We start from the raw sequence: 23,044 nt of genomic DNA on the forward strand, positions 1-23,044 counted from the left end.
GTATTAGTCATTTTAATTCACAATTCCATTTATCCAGCAGTTTTGTCAGTTGGTTAGGTACACCTGCACTGTGCCAAAGCACTGTTGTAATCCATCATAAGACCTGCATCACAGTGCTAGTTGCAAGTACCGGGGATGGGAGGAATCACTTCTACCAGTGGAAATGCCAGCCTGCAGGACTGGGCAAAGTCTTGTGATTGAAGCCACAGACAGGTCAAGATCTGTGCTGGTTGGCACAGCTGAAACCAAATAGGTTGCTCCCTCAGGTCTCACAGTATGGTGTATAGCAACCCTCAGTGTGCTCTTCACCAGATTTATGAGATTGAGAGCCTTATCTGTTCTTGGCTAGCTTGATCACCAAAACTGAGGACCAGACAACAAACACAAGTGCTGGTTTCAGATCACTTTGAGAACTTTGTTACCTGAGACATAAAGATTTCAGCTGTCTTTGTGCAAAGCACTCAAGGCATAATACCACCACAGCTGATACCTGCTGGTTTACCCTCACACTTTTAATAGGACTGAGTGCAAAAACCGCTCCTCTGCAGAGCTAGACACAAAAGTAATAAGGAGTAGTATTAGTTCAGAGAGTCTCAGAGCAAATTTGTTTTCTCTTTGCACATATGCAACTCATAAGCAAACCTTTGTAACAATATGCATTGTTCTTGCTTATTTGAGTAGTATGGTCTCCTGAACGTATTTCTGTCAATGTCAGTGAAGCAAAGTGCCTTTTAGAAAAGATGGCTGAATTTGCCTTTTAGCTATTGAATGTCAAGATTTGCCTCCTCGCTCATCCTGCTTCTGTTTATATTTTGCATGCAGAAACATGGTAAGAGCCATACTACTCTCCTATGTCAGTAATAATACGTTTTCAAAAATGAATGAATGACATCCACTAAAAGTAATCGTAAATTCAGATCATTTTTGAATGCATCCCTTCATTCACCAGCATCATGCTATGTTTGATAAATTTCCATCTCTTCATATTAGCTCTTTTGGCACCTAGATTTGCATTTTGTAAACTTTGCTTTTTATATGGCCAGCTGTTACCTCAAAGTTTCAAAGCCCTTACAGCAAGAGGCTTTTCAATAGGAAATATCACTCTCCACTTGGTTTTCTGAAAGATCTTGTTTTCACTTCAGAAGTGGGCAGAGAAGGCTTTATATCATATTACTTCTTCACTCTATGCACACCTAAAAAGAGCTGTTTTTGCACTATCCTACTCCTGATATAAAAAAACCCCAAAATCTGAAAAAAACCCCCACACATAAAAGAAAAATAAAATTAAAAAAAAGAAACCAAACACATTTTTTTTCTTTTTCAAGTGAATGTGGATTTGTGGTTTTATAAGTGAGGGAAGATGGAAAAATGCCCTGTATTTTAAATGAGGTTCTGTGACCTGTTATATTCTTACTGCACAAGCTTTTCTTGATTGGAAAAGGGACTGATCATTCCAGTTCTTCAACACCTTTGGGAGAATTTATAAGGTGGAGGAAGCAGAATCACCAGTCTGAAATTCAGAACAGAGGTCTTATCAAGTTCATCAATGCTCTTCGTAATCATTATATAAAGTAAAAGCCATTGATCTCATCCTTCATGTATATATATATACATGGCTTCAGAACAACTGAAAAAGCAACATATCACATGCATTTGCAGTTGCTCTTCTATTATAGCAAATCAAGAAAGCAAGACACATGGAAACTGGTATTTAGTGATTTTGTATTCATAATGGAAAAAACAGCATATAATGCTAATTTTAAAAAAAATATATCCTTACATTTGTTTATATAGGGATAATGGAAGTATTTTCAGAATTCATGTATGTTTTACTTTATTTTGTTATTTCAGTTTTTCATGTGTTCTTGGGTTTTGATAGTTCCTGTGCAAAGCAAGGGATTCACATCTTACACAGGCTGAAGTCTTCTGTTAAGCAGACCGCTACATCTACAAAGAAGCTTCTTTAAATGTTCTTTAACATCGAAGTGCCTCAACTTGGGTCATCTGGAAGTCCAGTTGTGAGAGAAATCTCTGCCTCCAGAGCAATTCAGCCCATAGCTGTTTTGTAAACCTTGCAAGAAAGTTTTGGGAAGGGGTACATCTGACCAACCTGAATCCTCAGAGGGCCAACAGCCTTCTTGGGGATCTGAGTAAATGTCTGTACTCCTGCCCTGAACTACTGAATTGCTGTCCTGAACTCAATGTTTGCTCATTCATTCCTTGCAGATATTGATGAGTGCCTGGTAAACAACGGTGGCTGTGACCATTTCTGCCGAAACACAGTTGGCAGCTTTGAGTGCAGCTGCCAAAAAGGCTATAAACTGCTGACAGATGAACGAACCTGCCAAGGTAATACTTCATTTCTTTTATCTCTTCTATAATGAGGATGTTCTTTTCAGTGGATTTGGGGTTTTTTTTAGTTAAGTCATTTGTACTACAGGTTTTAAGTATACGTAATGGGTGTAATTTAATAGGACGGAAAATTAGAAAAGATCTACTAGATTTCCCTTTTCTGAGGTGGGTTTAGAAGATTTTTGGAAATGTCTTGTTTCACTGTTTATAGCAGTAGGAATGCCAGTGTCCTGATGAAGTGCGAAAATCTGTGTGGTGTAGTGGAGTAGCCTCAGGCAAAGAGTCTTATGTGCAGATCCTCTAATTTGCTATGATCTGAATGGGACAGAGGCTTATCTTACACCAGAGTCATTTAGAGTAATTTACTGGAACAGAGCACTTGCAACATTTAAACCGAAAAGAAAACCTAAGAGTCTAATTTGTGAGCCTACCTTTGCCTGACAGAATCATATGGAGGGATAATGGAAGTGTTCTGTGAGAATTCAAATGAGGTTTGGTTTATATCATTTGCTCTGTGTGTTGTGATTTGTTATCTAAGTCATGTGATGTTATATATTCTGTGACTAATTAAGTGCATAACCATTTCAAACTTAAGTTCTGACCATGTACCTTTGGAGAAATGACACTTTAAGCATTTGAGCTCTGTAACTTTACTCTTAAAAGAAAAGGCTAAACAGATGAGCATGCATCAGCAGAGAGAGAAGGGGAAGGAGGATGTATTCAATTAAACTTATGTTCAGGAATTGCCTCTTTATCAATACATAATTATTTGCATGAGTTTTAAACATGTAAAAGTTTTGTAGTCCAAAACAGCATTAGTAGTTTAGACCTTCTTTGTCCATCAACAAAAGAGAAAACAAAGTAAAAAAAAATCTATTACATCTCATTGGTACTTAGGATCATAGAATAGTTAGGGTTGGAAAGGACCTTAAGATCATCTAGTTCCAACCCTCCTGCCATTGGCAGGGACACCTCACACTAAACCATATCACCCAAGGCTTCATCCAACCTGGCCTTGAACACTGCCAGGGATGGAACATTCACAACCTCCCTGGGCAACCCATTCCAGTGCCTCACCACCCTAACAGTAAAGAATTTCTTCCTTATATCAAATCTAAACCTCTGCTGTTTAAGTTTTAACCCGTTACTTCTTGTCCTATCACTGCAGTCCCTAATGAAGAGTCCCTCCCCAGCAATCCCTGTAGGCCCCCTTCAGATACTGGAAGGCTTCTATGAGGTCTCCACGCAGCCTTCTCTTCTCCAGGCTGAACAGCTCCAACTCTCTCAGCCTGTCCTCATACAGGAGGTGCTCCAGTCCCCTGATCATCCTCGTGGCCTCCTCTGGACTTGTTCCAACAGTTCCATGTCCTTTTTATGTTGAGGACACCAGAACTGCAGTAGAGGGGCAGGATCACCTCCTTTGACCTGCTGGTCACGCTTCTTTTGATGCAGCCCAGAATACGATTGGCTTTGTGGGCTGTGAGTGCACACATGTTCATTTTCTCATTGACTAACACCCCCAAGTCCTTCTCCACAGGGCTGCTCTGAATCTCTTCTCTGCCCAACCTGTAGCTGTGCCTGGGATTGCTCTGACCCAGGTGTAGGATCTTGCACTTGGCTTGGTTGAACTTCCTGAGGCTGACATCAGCCCACCTGTCAAGCATGTCAAGGTCCCTCTGGATGGCATTCCTTCCCTCCAGTGTATCAACCGAACCACACAGCTTGGTGTCATTGGCAAACTTGCTGAGGGCACACTCAATCCCACTGTCCATGTCACCGACAGAGATGTTCAACAAGACCATTCCCAACACCAGTCCCTGAGGGACACCACTTGTTACTGATCTCCAGCTGGACATAGAGCCATTGGCCACAACTCTTTGCATGCAACCATCCAGCCAATTCTTTTTCCACCAAGTGGTCCACCTATCAAATGGATGTCTCTTCCATTTATAGACAAGGGTGTTCTGTGGGACAGTGTCTGACGCTTTGCACAAGTCCAGGTAGATGATGTCAATTGCCCTACCCCTGTCCATAAGTTCTGTAGCCCCATCATAGAAGGCCACCAGATTGGTCCAGCAGGACTTCCCCTTAGTGAAGCCATGCTGGCTGTCACCAAACACCTTGTTGTTTTTCTTGTGCCCTAGCATGCCTTCCAGGAGAATCTGCTCCAGGAGAATGTGCTCCAAGGCACGGAGGTGAGACTGACTGGTCTGTAATTCCCTGGATCATCCATTTTCCCCTTCTTGAAAATGGGGGTTATATTTCCCTTTTTCCAGTCAACAGGAACATCACCTGACTGCCATGATTTTTCAAATATGATGGCCAGTGGCTTTGCAACTTCATTCACCAGCTCCTTCAGAACCCACAAATGGATTTCATCAGGTCCCATGGACTTGTGTACATTCAGGTTCTTAAGATGATCTCGAATGAGATCCTCTCCTACAGTGGGCCCAAGGTCTTCGTTCTCACAGTCCCTGCATCTGCCTTCCAAGACTTGGGTGGTGTGGTCAGAGCATTTGCCAGTGAAGACCGAGGCAAAGAAGTCATTCAGAACCTCAGCCTTCTCCAAATCCGGGGTAGCCAGTTCTCCTGATAGCTTCTGGAGAGGTTCCACGTTGTCCCTAGTCTGTCTTTTATTTGCAATATACCTATAGAATCCCTTCCTGTTATCCTCAACATCCCTAGCCAAATTTAATTCTAACCGGGCCTTAGCTTTCCTAACCTGGTCCCTAGCTTCCCAGACAACATCCCTGTATTGTTCCCAGGCTGCCTGTCCCTGCTTCCACCTTTTATAAGCCTCTTTTTTCCTGTGAATTTTTCTCAGCAGCTCCTTATCCATCCAAGGAGGTCTCCTGTCCCTCCTGCTGCACTTCCTTCTAGTCAGGATGCAACACTCCTGAGCTTGCAGTAGGTAATCCTTGAATATCAACCAACAGTCTTGGGCCCCCCTGCTCTCTAGGGCTGTATCCCATGGAACCTCACTAAGCAGGTTCCTGCAGAGGCCAAAGTCTGCTCTCTTGAAGTCCAGGGCAGTGAGCTTGCTGCATGCTCTTCTCACTGTCCTGAGGATCTCAAACTTGACCACCTCATGATAGCTGCAACCAAGGCTGCCCTGGAGCATCACATTTCCAATGAGCCCTTCCCTGTTGGTGAGCACAAGGTCAAGCAGGGCACCTCTCCTTGTCAGCTCCTCTATTATTTGCAGAAGGAACTTGTCTTCCAAACAGTCAAGGAACCTCCTGGATTGCTTGTGCCAGGCCGTACTGTCACCCCAACAGATATCAGGGTGATTGAAGTCCCCATGAGAACAAGGGCCTGCGAGCGTGAGGCTGTTACTATCTATCAAGTGCTTCATCCACAGATTCCTCTTGATCAGGCAGTCTGTAACTGATCCCCACAGTAATGTCTCCCATTGCTGCTCTCCCTTTAACCCTGACCCACAAACTCTCTATTGATTTCCATCAGCTGAGAAGCCTACTCCGAGTGTGGATTAGACACAAAGGAGTCAATGCAAGGTTAGTTTCAAGCTGGAACAGGATGAGAAGAGCAGAGAATGGCACAGTTTGTGCACATGACTAGGTAGAAATAACATTGTAGGATCATGTCAGACAAGGGTAAGTTGTTAGGTTTTGATGTACCTGCTGAAAATAGGGATGAAATGTTAAAAAGAAGCATTCCCTTCATGATGTATTTAGAGATAGTTAGGAATACTTTCTGGTTCGTGAATGTCGTGTTGTGACATGCTCTCGCTGTGGTATCAGAGGTTTCACCACTGAACTAAGTATAATTACACCAGTGCAAAACTGGAGAGAGAAAACTCAAGCCCTGCATTCTTGTTAGGTTACAGCTGGTGCAAAATTTATTTGTTCATTATGCAAAGTCTTAGTAATAGTCTTTGAAAGCTACCTATAAATAATCAGATGTCTACCATGATAATGGGGAATAGAAGCAGCTCTGTAAATGCTGTTCAATGGAGTTTTGTTTCTTCATGGCTGGGTTACACAGAACGAGTGAGTTGCCAGTAACAGGGCATACCATGCAAAGAATGAAGCAGTAGCTGAGCTTCTCCTCTCCCTCACGTGATCAGACATGGAAATACAAACATGATCTAGCTGTTCTACTTTTCCCATTGTCAGTGAGCAAGGGCAGGCACTCTGTCTGCCTCTACAAGGTGCTTTGATTCATCAATTGTAGCTTATCTGTTGCAATAACAGGTAAGTGCAAATCCAGGGATTTTTTGACCTGAAGAAGTTCCTGTGGTCGCAGAAACACTTGTTCTTCATAGTGTGAAATGGGAAGGCCAAAGTTATTTCCTGTTTGAAATCTGAGGTGTTTGGGCCCAGAGACTGATTACAGCAAACATTTTATGATGCCTGCTTTGTGGAGGGAGCACTGTGATAATTTAGTTCCTCTCTGGTGCTTAGGGTGATAATGCAGTCAGTAGGCCTGCTAATAAAGAAAGAAGGAAAGTGAATACAGATCAAGAAATCACTAATGACTCACTGTGAAGAAGCAAAGTACAGGTGATTTCACTTTGCTTCTTCTGCTGCAAAAATAATATAGTTAGTTATTAATGTCAGATCTGACAGAAAAATGTGGTTTGGGGTTTGTGACTGCTGGAATATAAATCATCCATGGGTTTTTTTGGTAACAGCGCGTCAGCACTGGCCATAGAACACTACTGAGGGATTCAGGGAAATTTATTTGAGGCATATTAGTTTTTCCAATGCATGAAATAGAAAAGTCTAATTTGTATTTATAAAAGATGCTGTTGTTTGTGTTACATCTGTTGTTTTGTTTCATAATGGAGTTTCTGTGACCTACAATCTTGCTGTCAACATTCTGTTTTTTCTGGTTTTCATTTTTAAAAGGAAGATTTCTTTTGGTTACAAATCAATGTATTTACCAAATACTCAGTTTTAGGACCTTAGAAGTTCACATTGGTTTGGGGTGGAGTCCTATTTAGTTTAGGTGGCCTTCTTAGTATATAGGGAGCTTATCTCCAAATGAACTCATTGATAACATCAAGGAACAGATTCTGCTAACCTTAAGCAAATTGGCCATAGAAAAGACTGGTAATCTTGCCCTTTTACCACCTGCAGAATCCCTGGATATGTCTGTGACTATATCTGATTCACTGGAAAGAATAAGTGAAGAAGAGCAAAGCCATAGAGATACAGTTCATGTTAAGCAACATTTTTCAAACTGTTGAATAATATACATAAACTCTTGCTGCTTAACTTTGTTCAGATGATCTTTAACTTCAGCACAAGTCAATTCTACATGTTTAAATAAAAAGGTTCCTTCATATTCCCTGTGAAATTCTGAGGTCCCACATGACCTCACTTCCTTGATGTGCTTTCGTTATAGACCTCAGAGCTGACTTTAGGATTGAAAGGAAATTGCATCAAAGTCTCAGACTTTGTTCCTGGTTGTTTGCAGAGCTCCCAGTGTCTTCACACTGAGTGCCTCACACACATTCATCCTCTCTGTGAAGAATCAAGTATTTCTCCCAGTTTTTCAGGCAGGAAGGGTGAAGCCAAATATAGCAGCTTGCCTAAGATCACACATATGAATGCCTGGACTGCCTGGAGAATAAACCTCCAGTTTTTGTGAATCTGCCCTCTGCAAATCTGCTCATTACAAGATATTTGTTTTCTTCTCCTGTGTTTGTGCTCATACCCTGATACGAAAATCCATTGGTTTTCGGGAACTCAGAAGTGAGCTGTCTGCTTGGTGCCCTTAGATAGCTGCCCAGCATGTAGAGTAGTTGTGTAAGCAGCCTTTGCATATATAAAGGGTATCAAAATGTGCTGTATTTTTCTATTTACAACTAAACCATTTTTAGCCCTGGCTGCAAAGAAAACCATTGTCAATCACAGATTACTTCTGCTGGGGAGTGGTTCTCACGCTGTGGCTCCTTGTTAGACAAGGAGAGTGTGGGGGTTTCCCTTCCTTTCCCCTCCCCTGCATTCCAACCTTTTAAAAGGAAACTTATTTGTAACCCAGAAGGTGAAGAATCCACATTGCCCTGCCAGTGATACTGTGGAGACTGATACTGCTTTCCCAGTCTCTCTTTTCCCACAAACTTAAAAATAGATTTTTTTCTGCTTTGACAGTGAAATCACTGTATGACAATACCAAAGCCATCTATTGTGCATTATTTTAACAGATCCCTTAAGTCTAAGGTATTGTAAATTCTTTGATACAGGAAGAAATGGTTGGATCTGTTTGTATAAACCTAGCAAAAGAGGTCTGCATCTCTTTTGAGCATGTAATACAAATAACATAGCTGTATTTATAGCAAGGAGAGCTTGTGTTTGTAACCTTTGAGGTAATTAACAGCAGGACAACAACTCAGATTAGTTTTAGAACCACATCAGCAACAAAACAGCAAGCAAGCCTGTTTAAAGCTGCAATGAATGTCTGTAAGCGCAGACATAATTACCTTAATCCTCAGCCAATATGAGTTTTAAAGCCAGTTAACTTAATTGCTTATTCAGTTTCTGTTTGTTGTGCAGTGATCTCACCAAAAAATTCAACAATAAGCACTCTCTCTGCTCCACTCAAGTTCAGGCTTCATTAAACACCCAGGAAAATGTGAGAACTTCTGTCATAAATAATTCTCTCTTCCTGGGATAGGAATTGTCTTTTGCAAAGCAAGGCAAGGGGAGACAGCACACAGATTTGTGGTAAATCTCTTCAGGGAATTGTAGAATTGGAAAGATAAGTTACATTATGAAAAAAGGTGCTTTTAATGGGAACATCCAGTGATCAACACGTAATACTTTGGCCTGGTAAGTCTACACTCTCACCCTCTGCCCCTCACCACCTCCATCTTAAATAGAGCCAAATCATCCTACGTTGAGGAATGAAAACCTTTTCAAGGGGCAGTTCAAGGCATTTGCATCATTCAGCTTCCAGTGCAGGCTTAAGTGGGACTTGGTGATTGCTAGATCTCACAGACATGATGTTCAGTCATAATGAACTATGCCCAAAGTAGCTTTCTCACCAACCATATGAATTGATACAGCCACTGTGAAAGGAGGTGATTGTCCACCAGATGAAAGTAACTCTGGGGCATGTGGAATACCTGCATGGGCTGTCTGGCATTTTGGGGTCTTCTTGGAGGCCATGTGTTCGTACACAGTACGTGACAGCATTTTTTATTTGCTTTGGTTAATTACCTGTTGCACTGTTCATTATTCTTTATTAGCTTCCTACCAGATTTGAAACAAATGTGATGGACTCTTTTATAACTAGGCACTGGAACACAGGGCCTTATACTTTGCTGTTGGTAATGCTAGTGTCTGTCCAAAGGAAATTTAGTGATGCATGTTTATACAACAGGAGATCCCAAACAGAATTTGCCCCCATAGGTTCATGATATATTGAATTTTCCCTCTAGAGAGGGAAAGTTTGCTGCTAGAAGTTTGGGGGGGGTTTAACCCTACAAAGCTATTCATTGGAAGTCCACATATAGCAGATTTGAGGTGTTTTTTTCCTCTCATTCAAGAGGACATGAGCATATCCACTCTCATATTTGTGTATGAGGTCTTTTCTTTCTGTCTTTTAAAACAAATGTGTTTCTTATTTGCCCCACTGTAGCCCTGCTTCTTCTCTCCTCAGCTTCACTTCCAGACAAAGTGTTCATCAAAACCTCAATTCTCATGGTGTAGAGCAATTGGAAATGATAGCTAGAGCCAAGGATACTATGAGCAGATATTGAGGCAGTTTTCTTACTAACTCTGCCAGCATATTGCAATGCTGACCTGCAAAACACCTCAAATCTTGTTCAGCTGGTTTTTTGTTTCTCAGGTTGTCTCTGAGCAAACTTGATGAGCGTAGCAGGTTTTGTGATAGCTTTCTAATGTCTTACAGGGTATACCCCCCAACTCTTTCCATCCACAGCTGGTTTTCACTTGTGACCTGAAATACAATTTGAACCCAGCCTCAGGCCTGCTGTGTTAACATGCTGTACCACAGAACTATAATCCATGCAATCCTAAAGTGATACTGTTAAATGAGAGACTGACCTTTCTTTACTGCCAAATAGGTCTTCATTCCAGAGAATTTGATGTGACTAGACCTAGCTGACCCTATGATGGATCTGTTGCTAAAAGGATGCTTTACATAGGGCTCCCAATGCATAATTGTCAAGAGAAGCCTTCATGCATTCCAGAATGAGAGAAAGTAAAATAGCACCTTGAAAAATACAGTAACTGTCTACGATCCAAGGATCCTACAGACTTGGTCTTGAAACATTGCCATAGTGACTGGATATGTAATCCCCTCTCATAACATCCACCTTTTCACTTATTTGTACAAAATATGCACTATTAGCCTTCCAAGGGCAGGATTTGAATCTCCCAGCATGGTATCTCCATTTTGAAAATGGGTATGAAATGAGGGATTAATCATACAGGGAAGGACAGATAGAAAGTGTTTGTGGGAATTATTTTTGGCCTAAAGAAGCCCACAAAGATTAGCTACAAAGATCTCACTATACTCTTCTGTATGGAAGCATTGATGATAAATGTGGCTGCACAGCACCAATTTAATCCCAAATAAATTCATGCATCTACACCAGCAGCACTGAATCCCCAGACATCTTTGACATAGAGTGACCATATTAAAAAATAAAAAGAGGGACAAAGAGGATTTGCACCCTTGGGTTACATGACAGTGACCTGCCACTCACATTTGATCATGTAACTCTCTAAAACAACTACCTTGTCCTAGCCATATTACCTGCTGAAGGTCTCAGGATGAAGACACCCATTGCATTGATTCATGTAGGACACAGTCACTCATCTTGGATTACTTAACTAAATGCATGGATAGAGGTCAGGGCTGGAGCATCTGTCCCTCTGTCTCTCATTAGAGACTGAAAACACAGGACAGGGAGAATCCCATGTTCTATGTTGTAGTTTTAAAATGCTGAGGAAGTTTCTTGGAGTAGCAAGACAGGGGAATTTTATGTCATGACTCTCCAGCCAAGCCAAGCTGTCTTTTTACCTTACTGCTACTCCCCTAACTCTTCTTGCTCTGAGTTATTGCTGAGTAGAGCCTAGTGCAGTCCTAGAGGCAGGGAGCTGTGAAAAATGTTAAATGGGTACAGCTACACCGTACAGCAGTAAAGAGACTGATTAAACCCTTCAGCTAATCCGTATCGGTGATAGAACGAATGCTTCATGTAAGTCAGTTTAAAAAGACAATGGGTGAGGCCCAGGCCCCTCAGATTCAGTGCATCAACATTACAATTTGGCCAAATTTCCACTGAAGTATTAGATAGTTTTGTTATTGGTCTACCCCCTCTTCCTTTTCTCCTCCGATTAAATACATAGAAGAACCAAATGTTCAATAAAAGTAACATTATTTAGCCTTCCCCTTCCTTCTAGAGCAGCAATAATATACAGCTTCACAGCCAGGTAAGACGTTATAAAGTGGTTTTCTTCTTAATGTATAATTAATACATTTTTACCTGAATCCCCACAAACCTCTTATTGATGTTGCTACCTTCATGGTCAGGACTGAACTGTCGGGGGGGAGAGCATTAGCAAACCATTAAGGTGCTGCTACCTGTGTCCCTGCAAGGGAGGTAGCATCAAGGATCCCAGGGACCATGTTTGCTGTCTGGAGTGAGGTACAAGCAGGCTTACAAGTCCTCTCACTGACTTCTGCCTGAGTTTGCATGTGCAATCAAGGTCTTCAGCAGTCAGGGAAAATCCCTGTGGTTTCATTTATATCAGAGAGAAGGCTACTATATACAGCAGAGGTACAGTGCTATCACACTAAGGCAACCTGCTGGTCTTTGTTCTTGTATACCACTTGAATGGAGTGAGTCAGTGTCAGTGCAGAGTGATTAATGAGAACAGGTTGAGGGGACTCAAGCCATTCCTCTATCAACACTCATTTGTGTGATACACATGAAGGAGAGTGATTTTGCCTTGTTGAACTCAAACACTCATCCATATCAGATAGTTGTGCTGATGTAAGGATATAAAATGCATTGACTTGATACAGGCTGATTTTCAGCCAGTCCAGCTGAATCTGGCCCAGTATGTTTAATTGTGTAGGCACTTGGTATATAAACAGCAGTGCTGGTTCAGCTCCCAGTGCAGCCCGAGAACCAGTGAGACTTGGTGGTGCACTGGAGAAGGAGATACTGGGAGCTGATTGTGGAAATCAGACTAGATCATAAGAAAATTCAGGATGATTTCCCTGCCACTGATGATGTTCATTCCCTGTGTAGATTTTCTCTTAGGCATTCTTTGTCACTGAGCCTTACAAAAATATCTTGCTTATGACAAGCACCATATTGCTTCTAGCATCAGATTAAAAAATACTCTGCTGGGAAGCAACATGTTACACTGTCAATAAAATGAATACTTCTCAAATCTTTTCTGTTCCACATGGTGCTTACTCTTGGTGTCACTGAGATTGTGAATAGTGGTACAGGCTGCCTTTGTGAGAAAAAAAGGGTTGCAAGATCATACCCAGAAACAATAAATGCCCCAGGCATGAAGTAAAAACAGCTCTAGCCAGTACAAGTTTGTTTGCCAAGTGATAGTATCTCCCATGTTGGTCGTAGCAATTAAGTCTGCTGAAACATGAAAACAAATACATGCCCCCACCTCCTTTCTGCAGCACAGTGTTATCATAAGTTAAAGGTGAATTTTCTTTGGTTGCTGCTCCCTGAAAAGGATATTAAACCTCACAATCTAGGCTTTAAATCAATTTCTAATGGGATGAGACCTAATGTGGGGAGGGCAGACGGGAGAGATTATTCCACCTCTATTTTCCCGTGCAGCTTTTGAGAGAGGCTACTGTTGTAAGATGGTAGATTGGTTTGACCTCAGGTCTCATTCAGTATGGTAGCTCTTATATTCGTATGTTAAACTCTATAAAGTATATTGCTATCAAATTGCTTTTTACAGCTTTGTCTGGCCCCCTCCCCTTGATGATGTGTGTGGGAAGCCAAGCAAAACGTTCCATTAGTGTTTAGAAAGAGAATTTGAGATATATTTTTCAGTTGATGCTGCAGGATTTATAATGTGTATAGTGCAAAAATGATTTTACTGGACCAGAATCATGTTATATATTAATGAATTACCAGGATATGAGTCAGCTTTGGAATAGTTTGAGCAGGAAGGTAGCATTCTTCCACAAACAATAATCTGTTGATAAATAGTGCTGAAAGCTGTAATTCAATAGGAATTGTTTTTAAAGAGAATCAGAGAAACACTGTATGTGTATGTATTTTCCACTATTGCACTGGTGCACATAGAGGTGCCATATTACTGTGCCCAGTTATTTAATCAGGTTGATTAAGGTCAGATGTCCTTTACACTGGGCTATACAGAACTGCAATAAAATGACAACCCTATCCCAAATGTTCAGAAGAGTTTCATTTTCCCACATTTGCATCTACCCTTCTGGGCCTTTAAAAGTGTACTGGTTTGTTTACTTTGTTCTCGTAAGAACAAATTCAAAGCAGGCTTTCAAGTCTCCTGTTGAAGCAAAGTGGTGTGATTTTCTTCCAGTAGCTATGTTATGAACTGCCACTGCTTGTTTTGATAACTTGGAGATGAGGCCTTAGGACATGAAAACAAAAATGTAAGCTCAAATATGAAGAGGTAGTGGAGTGGAAGAGCATCTTCTGGAGGTTTTCTGATGCGTGTTTGCAAAGCATTTCTGTTGGTGTTTTTGAGGGATACCTTCTGTTCATCAGCTCCATGAAGGCCAGCCTTTCTAGGCAGAAGTTTTAAAGCAAGCCTTTGAAGTAGAGCCAGAGAACAGTCATTCTTGTATCTGTTCAGTGGCCACTGACTTCAGCAAGAGATTGAAGGAAGGTGGGAATATATGGTCAGGTGCATGAGAGGTGAAGTGTTGCGTTTGAGTTTTCGGTTGAAAACTGAAAGTGTGTTGTACATACTCTTCCAGCACCATCAAGTAACATTAGGCACGTTTTCACTCAGGCTAGTCCTTGTTCCTTCAAGATGTCTCACTAGCAGCTCCCACTAATGGGTGATGGAGACAAATACCTTAGCAAAGAGAATATTTTCCTCTTTTCATAAATATGTCTAAAAATTAAATGTATTGGAGGATAGAGGGACTCTGCTTGACACAGAGAGGGTAAAAACCTTTATTATGTTGTCTCATCAGGCTGTTAAGCTGCTCTTACAGACTTGCTGGGTAAATAGTGGCTTGAGCAGAGTGCAGACTACTAAACATGTTTATGTTTGTAGGAAAACAAACAAACCTGCCTGAAGTCTCTTTTAAGGCACTTCTCTTGACACATGCTTCTCCTAAGCACAGCACTTCAAGAAGTAGCAGCACAGTTTATTGCCATAATAGCACTAGATAACTCTACTTGCCTTGCCTTGAAAAATGATTGATTTTGGAAAAGGATACATGTTTGCTTATACAATCTTGGCAATGTTTTGATGAAAGTACTTTGTTTTCTTAAAAAATGTTGGGAAAGTATTGACTTTAATTGCACTTTAGATTGTCCTAGCAAAACAATGGTAAGAGGATAAACGTAATAGGAGCCAAAGCCAATTGCCTCCTACTGGGTTCCTCAGGCTAATAAAGGAACCTGAGCACAACAAAGCCCTCATGTAATAGAGAGGGGTGGGAAAGATCTAGGGCAGGTAAGTATAGATCTAAGAGAAAGGTAGTATCTGGGAAGTCTACAGGCAGTCTAAGCAGTAATAGAACTTCAGTCTCCCATTTCAAAATCTTCATCACTCAGAAACTTAGCCTTTTGCCTTTCTTGTCTCTATATCTCTTTCTCTTTCACCTTGTACCAGAGCAGATTCAGCCTTTGAAGCTTGGAGGCCCTTTTGTTGCCACCGAGCGATTGTGTCCAACTGTCCTGTGTAGAAGTTCCCATACAAGCAAGTTAGCTCAAGATGATGTTTATTTTCTTACCATAAATACTTTTGTTTCAAAATCTTGTGGCAATCTGTACATAAAATGGGGAGGCTATGAAGCAAATAAAGTGAATGTCAGAGATGTGTTGGGGATGGTGGTCCCCACATCTGCCCAGCAATGCTTTTATTAGCACATGTGTGCACCTGAAGTGCTCATACAGGGCACTGAAAAGACCTACACATCCAGATGCCAACATGCAGGGCCACAACTTTGTTGGTACTAGCATTCGTAACAGATTTGATGTACCATGAATACCACCGACTGTAGCTGCACTTTCATTACCCACGATAAGCATTCAGAGGTACATTTTTAAGTTGATCTCATTTATCACAGCTATGCTGACCTTTCTTTGATTTGCTAGCATTGGAAAGTTGCAAATGTACTGAGACTTTCTTTGGCACATGGCCTTTCACCAGGCACTTCCTGCCCTTCCTGATGCAATAGTGAGTAGATTTTGTAGCTCTCAGGAAAAAGCTGTGATCTGACAAAGTGCTTGGCTTAACTAATTTTCTATTGATTCTAACAGTAATAGGTCCTAAAACCATGCAATATTGTTAAATGTATGTAGGCTTTTTTGGCACTATTATTTTTGGTTGTATTTAGAAGATAGTGATGCTTTACTCTGGTTCACATCCCTACAGTGTATTTTAAATCTTTTAAAAATCCTTTAAAAATCCTTCAGAAATTCTATAAAAATTGTTACTCACAAGGATAACAATACAGAGAAACAGTGAGATCAATTGCCAGGAACTTATAGTGTGGCTAAGAGTGATGTGCTTGATACCAAATACGAGTAACGATTTTAATGTTCTTTTCCAAGTGTCTTTATAGAACACCTCCCTTGGCTCCCTTTGTGTCTGTGACCTTGGGCAGACTTACTAATTTTATACTATTGTGTCTAGTTGTTAGTAGGGGGGAGGTTGTGTTCCATAAAAGATCCAGCAAACTTTATTACCTGCAAAATAATTCCTTTCTTTTATTAACTTTTCCATTTGAAAGTATTTGCAGAGCTGTCCCTGGTGATTGGCATGTCTCTCTGCAGAGACTGCCCTAGCTGGCAGTTCTTGTGCCTTTCTGTCCCCTTCCCCTATCTGAGAGCACATGATTTTTTCTCTTGGAGTACATGGATACTCGGTCTGCAGGTGTCTGTGGAGAAAGGATGTACAGAGGGTGCTGAATAGCCAAATACATAGGTGCCTTGGAGTGCAGCCTCACAGGAGGTGATCTGCCCTCAGCTACAGCACAAATCTGTGGCCTCTCCATAGCTCCAGAAGCTCATACATCCGATGCTGCTGGTCATTAAATCGAACACCAGGCTGGCTAAGGTTTTCTGTCAAGTGATTTCACAAACTAGGGGAGAAGCCGTAGCAGGGTTGGTTGAAATTTGGTCAAAGGGATCAGGGAGCATTAGGCTAAGGGAGAGTCCTGGATGTGTTTCCTGGTGTGACAAAGTGAAGTTTGTGCACAGAAGAAACAAACTTACCTCATTAGGTATGAAATGTACTGCTGCCTGCCACTCAGAAAGCCTCTGGACCCAGCATTGATTGTCTCATTCCTCTCTCTGCTAGGACAGCTGACCAAAGTCAGAAATGCTGAGCAGTTCAGCTCAGCTGAAGAAATGGAGGAAGAGGGAAGCTTGGCTTGGCACTTCCGAGGCCAGGCACCTTTTCCTCCTCAGCAGTCCCATGGACAAAAGCTGCCACTGCTGTTCTCCAGCTCTCCTTGCAGTACTGAGATTTAGCAAGTAGTTTTGCACAACCATGTTTAAAAACTTAGAAGAAGTTATTACCTGCCAAAAGGGAATTTATCAGGTAATTCTCTCCATTATTCTGTTTTTTAGTTTGGTGCTGCTAACAAAAATAAAGAAGGTGGTGGGGTCCTTCATAATACTGCAGGGAAGAATGTTGGAAACCTTTTTCTTTGCACAACAGCAGAGAAATAATAAGGTAATAATAATGGTGATGATGATGTATTTCATTATAGAAATGTAAAAAACCTTGGGCCAAAACCCACCAACTATAGTCAAAGATACCCCCAAAGACCCCAAAGTTAACCGCTAACTTTTGCACAGCTGACATTGCCAAATTCTCCAGTTTCCATCCAAAACCATAAATCTCCCCAGCCCCTCAGGCAAAGCTTTTGGTGATCTGAAAGCAAGCAAATACTTCTGTGGCTGATGCATGAGGCAGAACAAAACCATACTCACTGACTGGGAGCAGAATTGGCTCTGCAGTGCTGACAGAAAGAGGAATGTATGGTGGTCAGTTGTCCTGGCACATGTGTTAACACACAGGGAACACATAGGGAATAGGTATTTACTGCATTAAGATGTCATTCTGCAGCCCCATTTCTGCAGACCTGAGGAAGCCCTGAGGGAAGCTTGTGGAAGAGAATGAGCTTGTGAACTTTGTGTGGAAGAAAATTAAATAGGGAATTTTTGAAAGAAACCGAAAAGAGAAGGGAAAATTAATCTGTTGGTACTTGAGATCACATAAAACTCCCTTGGAAGAGTTCCTAAAGAAGGAATTGTGTTTACTCTGGAGAGGGAGCAAACAGTTTCAGCCTTCAATTTTATTGCCAAGTCTCGGTTTTTAACCTGCTTTCCTTCTGTTTTCAAATCCCAGAGATAGCACAGTGGTTCCCAGAAAATGCAACTGGTCTCTTTTGATAATGTCTGATAGCAGAGATAAAGCAAATGAGCTGCCATTTACTTTTAAAGACTCTACCAAATATACTGTCGTGTTCTTCCCAAGGGCAGTTCTGTTTTCTGTAACTTCTAGGTAAACAGTGGAGAATCAGTTGCTCTGATGTTAATGAGGGTGATGAGTTTACCCTGTTAAGAGTTGTCCCCTTGGTGCATAGCATCGAAGAAGGGTCTGACTACTGCAGTTCTTCTAACCACTGAAGGGTCCGGTGAAAGATTATTGCCTTCTGAACTGAGCTGCTCCAACAATAGCAATTAATAAAGCCAGCCAGCCAGCCCAAGGGAACTACTTACTTGGAATCCTGCTTTCTTGTGTGTAACCTCAGACCCAACAAAATAAATGAGAAATATATCAAGAGGTACTTGCTGATTCCTGGAAGGATCAGATATGCATTACACTCTTCTAAGAGAAATTATTCAGCCTTTACCAAATTTGGCAATTAAAAAGGATCACACCAATTTGAACTCTACAAAATAAACTGATGGAGAAGACTTGGAGGTCAGTCCAAGGAAAGACCTAGACAGTCCTTTCTGGAAAGGATGCTTTTGGAGGTTACCAAGCAAAATGCTAAAGGCTGCTTAATTGTAGGAGGTCAGACTAAATGAGTGCAGTCATCTTGTTGGTGTTAAATATACTCATTCTATCAAAATAAACATCCAGTTTCTATCCACACTTCTAAGACTTTGAAGATATAATTCAACTTTAGACATGTAGCAGAAGTGTGAGAACACACAAAGAGAGGAGAAATCAGTGGCCTAGATGCATCTTTCAGGGCATTTGGCTGTTTGGCAGAGCACTTCTTGCTTAGCCAGATGGGAAGAGCTGGCAGGCGCAAGGTCCATGGAGACTCCTATTGCTGTGGCAGAAGCTTGCAGAAAGCAGGCTTTTCAGTGTGTTGAATCCTGGGGAAGAATGGGTCATAATTACTGAAGTCCATGTTAAGCCACTGCTATGCTAGAAAGTATTGCTCTCCAGGGCAGCAGTACCTTCTGTGTACCTTCTCCAGTACCTTCTGTGGGTTGCAGAGCAGTATCAAAATTGAGCCTAAATTCCTTCAGTGGGAATGCAACTGGAGGCACATCTGCATGACACTGGTGCCACTGCAGGTCCTCATTGATTTCCATGATTCCAGATGGAGCGAGACATGGACCTGCTTGTAGCATTACGGCCTAAATCTGTTGCTAGAGATCAGAGACATACTGTCTGGAATGAGTGAATCAAGGGTACAAATAAATGCTTTGTCTGGTTTGGGGAAACTAGGTTAGGTCTAATGTGTTACAAGCAAATTTCTGTTCCTGAACTGAACTGTGGCAGCATGTTTAAATAATACATGGAACAGCAGTGTTACCTATATTAGAATGAGTAGGAAGCAAAGATTCTGCAGAATTTGTCACTGACTGCTACTGTGTGCCTGTCCCTGAAGCTGAGTAATAGTAAGTTCATTTTGTACTGCTAAATCCTTAAAATACCTCCTCTGCTGGATGCTTACATAATAAGTCACAGGTTTCCAATTATTTATTGCCTCTGTCTCAAGTATATTTTGCAGGTTTCTGTTGCAGTTTATATGCATTTATTTCTTTTATTACCACTTTGCATTCTAAGAACAAATCATCTCTAATAAAAAACACATTTCCTTGCAAGCAGAATCAATTTCCTTCAGAAGTCTTTCATTCCCTGATTAGTGTGCTACATTTGGTCTTCACTAATCACATAGTTAACTGTGAGCAATAAAGTTCTTAAATAAATAAATGCTCTGGTCCAAGTCAGCGTTAGTTATAATGGACAGTTTCCCACTTAAATTTCTGAAATGCAAGATGTGACTGTTCTATTTAGGCACTTACATTCACATTAAAAGTATAGCAATTAATACCAGATCTGTTTTTCTGCAGGTCATTAGTATGTTATTCATCATTAAGTCTCAGTAACAAGTTGACTTGATTGCAAGTCAGTAATGCAGTGTCTAAACGGGAGTGGTTTTTCAATTACTTTTAAAGGTTTGCGGTTATGGCTTCTTTTTTTGTTAGCCTGCACCAGAAGCACACAGTGGGAAGGTAATGAAGTAAAAGGTTTGTACATTACTACATCTTTCCATGCTTCCTCTTTGTTGGTTTTATTATTGTAGACTTTGAAACATAAGGAGAAGTTAGCTGTAAGCCATTCCTTCTGGTCAGTGTTGGATGTGTATTTGAGTTATGTTCTCGGATGGAGGATGCATTTTTACTCACTGTGAACAGGAATAAGTCACTGTGGATCAGAAAACACAAGATGTGGTGGAAACCCCATCATATAGCTGCTGTAGCAAAATAATACCTTTCCCAATAGCGAATTTAAATCAGCATTTGTTGGAGAACATAGCTTGAATCATGATTCCCTATGGTCCAGCAGCCACTCAGATTAAGATCTGTGGTTTCTCTAATGTCTGTCAAATATTTTTGGGAACCACGCTGGCTAGGCTGTAAAGTGAACAACATTACATGGGTGGTATCAGTTCCCTGCAGAAATCAGAGGGGAGGGGGGCAGACAGAAAATAACATTCAGCCAAAATACATATAAAAAAGCATTAGTGTTTATTTTAAAAACATCATGTAACACTCCTTTAGAGTTTCTATGTATGTGTGCGTAATGAATGAGGAAAAGGAAAGGCTCTGTTACTCAGAGGAGCCGATAACTTGGAAACTGAGAAATATGAACACAAAACATTCTGACTAGCCTTGGGTTTGGCTTGTGTGTATGATCAGTTGAGTGGGGTACTCCACACTGAGTCTGCGTTTGGCTTGGGGGTTAAAAATAAGCCAAGGTTATGCGAGACAGACAGAACAGCGCTATCTATTGTGGAATTGTACATTAGGAGGCTATGGCCACATGAGGAGGTAACTCCACTGTATTGAGCAATGGCATTGCTGAGCACAGTGCGGTGGGATACCTGGGCCATTGCTTCCAGCCTGGGGTCAAACACTACTAACACGTGAATCTGATAACCACAGATTCCATGCTGATGTTTTTCACAGTATCCTGGTCAGTAATTAGGAGGTATATATATAAATCTTTGCTGCCATAATGAAAGTATACTTAAGCTAACGGGGTATTGTGCATGTATGGACTCATGACTGTGATAGCACCTCTGAGTATTACTGTAATAGTGAGACCATTTTTGAAGGGATTCAGTGTCATGAGTCACTTCTGTTAATGAAGGAATTGATAGTTGAGATAGACATTTCGTTTTATTTTACTTTGTATTTCTAAGCTCAAAGTATTTATTTTCTCTTTTATTTCTATTTGAAATAGTATATTTAAATTTAATGTATTTTTTTTGTGTATATGTAGTGGTCTAGTGTATACTTCATGTGTTGCCTCATTGAACACAGACAAATCAAATATAAGATAGGCTCTTTGCTTATAGTGTCCAGAATCATTACAGCCTGCACTCTGTCCCACATCCCTGTTACAGCTTTTATTGATTGTCTTTGAGCCCCTCCTGTCACGTTCTCTGTAGCATAAATAGCACCATCAAATAACAGTGATCTCCCCGTGGTCATGTTTATTTTTAGACCACACAAAAAATACTCCAAGCAGCAAGACTAAGCTTTTATTCAATTAACATGTGGCCTGTGTTTTGGAAGGAGGCTCCCAGTTTCATGAATTAACCTAGTAATGTATGTCCCAGAGAAAAGCAATTGCAGTGACCATTAGTTTTCCCTAACCAATTTTTTCACTTGTTATTAGGAAACAAAATGATGCTAAGGAAGAGAGGGGGAAATCCTTTCTTTTGCAGTAATATTTTAATGTGAGGTTGGGCAAACTGGGCATTGAATTGTTCAGTTCTATAACCACAACTACCAAAACACAGGTGTACCTCATTGCAAGTGAGTTTTGCATGTGTACATTCTGTCAGGCAGTCATAGCAGTGTCTACCTCAGCTTGCAGTCATCAAATATCTCAAAATCCAGTGCTATTATTTACCAGCCTCATTTGTGTATATTTAGTGTTGAGCTGCTTGCTTGCAAGGCCAATGCTTTTTGGAAATGCCCTGCATTACACTTCAATTTCCTGGTCATTGGTTTATTTTAATTACTCTGACATTTATTTTAGAGAAGAAAGCAATGACAATCAAGAATACAGGGGTCTGTGTTTGAGGACTGGGAACTGAGTACAGAAAGGAGCCTTTCGCTTCAGAGCTGCTGGTAGCAATCCAGCTCTGTTTCAGACTTAGCAAAAATCATTACTGTGTGATGGCTTCTTCGTGCCCTGCGCTCTACGTCCACAAATGAGTCAGTGTCCACATCACATAAACCACGAGAACAATTGGTGCTACTGTAATTGGGAGTCTACTGGCAGCAGCAGTGGAAAGGGCAGGGATTTGAATGATTAGGGAAATGTGCTGCTTTCTCCCTGCTCCCTCAGGTCATCTTTGAGAGACATCTGTTGGAGAAAACTTAGAAGAAATCTGATCTGTGGTAGCTCCCTTCTGGAGATAGAGGGAAGATTTACTTCCCAGTACTGACCATCTGACACCCACTAACAAGCATTATATTCAAGAAAAATAAAGGTCTTTATGGGATCATTTAATATATGAAAGCATGAAATGAAAAAGAAAATGCTAAGTATGGTTGAAAAATCAACAATAAAATCCAAATGCTGACTTGACATAACAGGAACAGAGCCAAACAAGTATTATCAAGCATGACCACTGCTGGCAATAATTGCTTCTCTGAAAAACACAGGGAAATTCTGCTCTTTTATTAAACCATTGAACAATCTCTTCGAGTAGAATCCCTTCCAGGCAAAAATAAAGGAGTGCTTCCACTGTTGAAACATTCCCTTTAGAAATGAAGACATAGATTGGTAGAAGAAATGTTGGGCTTTATTGATGTCATGGAAACAGTGACTGGAAGGAGAGCTCTTAGCGGCACAGGACCCCATAAAGAGAGTGCCTTTAGAGAGGGCTGGGACTGGCAGTGTGCATATGAATCAGTGGTGGAGGTTGGATGGGACCTCTGGAGGTCATCCACTCCAGGCCCTGAACTAGGCACTTCACTGGGTCATATGCT

The 23,044-nt window shown here is 41.1% G+C and overlaps 1 protein-coding gene across 1 annotated transcript in view; it reads left to right on the forward strand.

Annotated features, from left to right (window-relative positions):
* The window catches only part of SCUBE1 (signal peptide, CUB domain and EGF like domain containing 1), a 203,342-nt gene that overhangs the window by 149,484 nt on the left and 30,814 nt on the right, over positions 1–23,044 (forward strand). Inside the window, exon 8 of the mRNA XM_034063355.1 lies at positions 2,227–2,349. Coding sequence (XP_033919246.1) covers positions 2,227–2,349 — 123 coding nt within the window. The remainder of the gene's footprint in view (positions 1–2,226; positions 2,350–23,044) is intronic.

This window comes from Melopsittacus undulatus, chromosome 5, assembly GCF_012275295.1.
Source record: "Melopsittacus undulatus isolate bMelUnd1 chromosome 5, bMelUnd1.mat.Z, whole genome shotgun sequence".
Classification (NCBI taxonomy): Eukaryota; Metazoa; Chordata; class Aves; order Psittaciformes; family Psittaculidae; genus Melopsittacus; species Melopsittacus undulatus.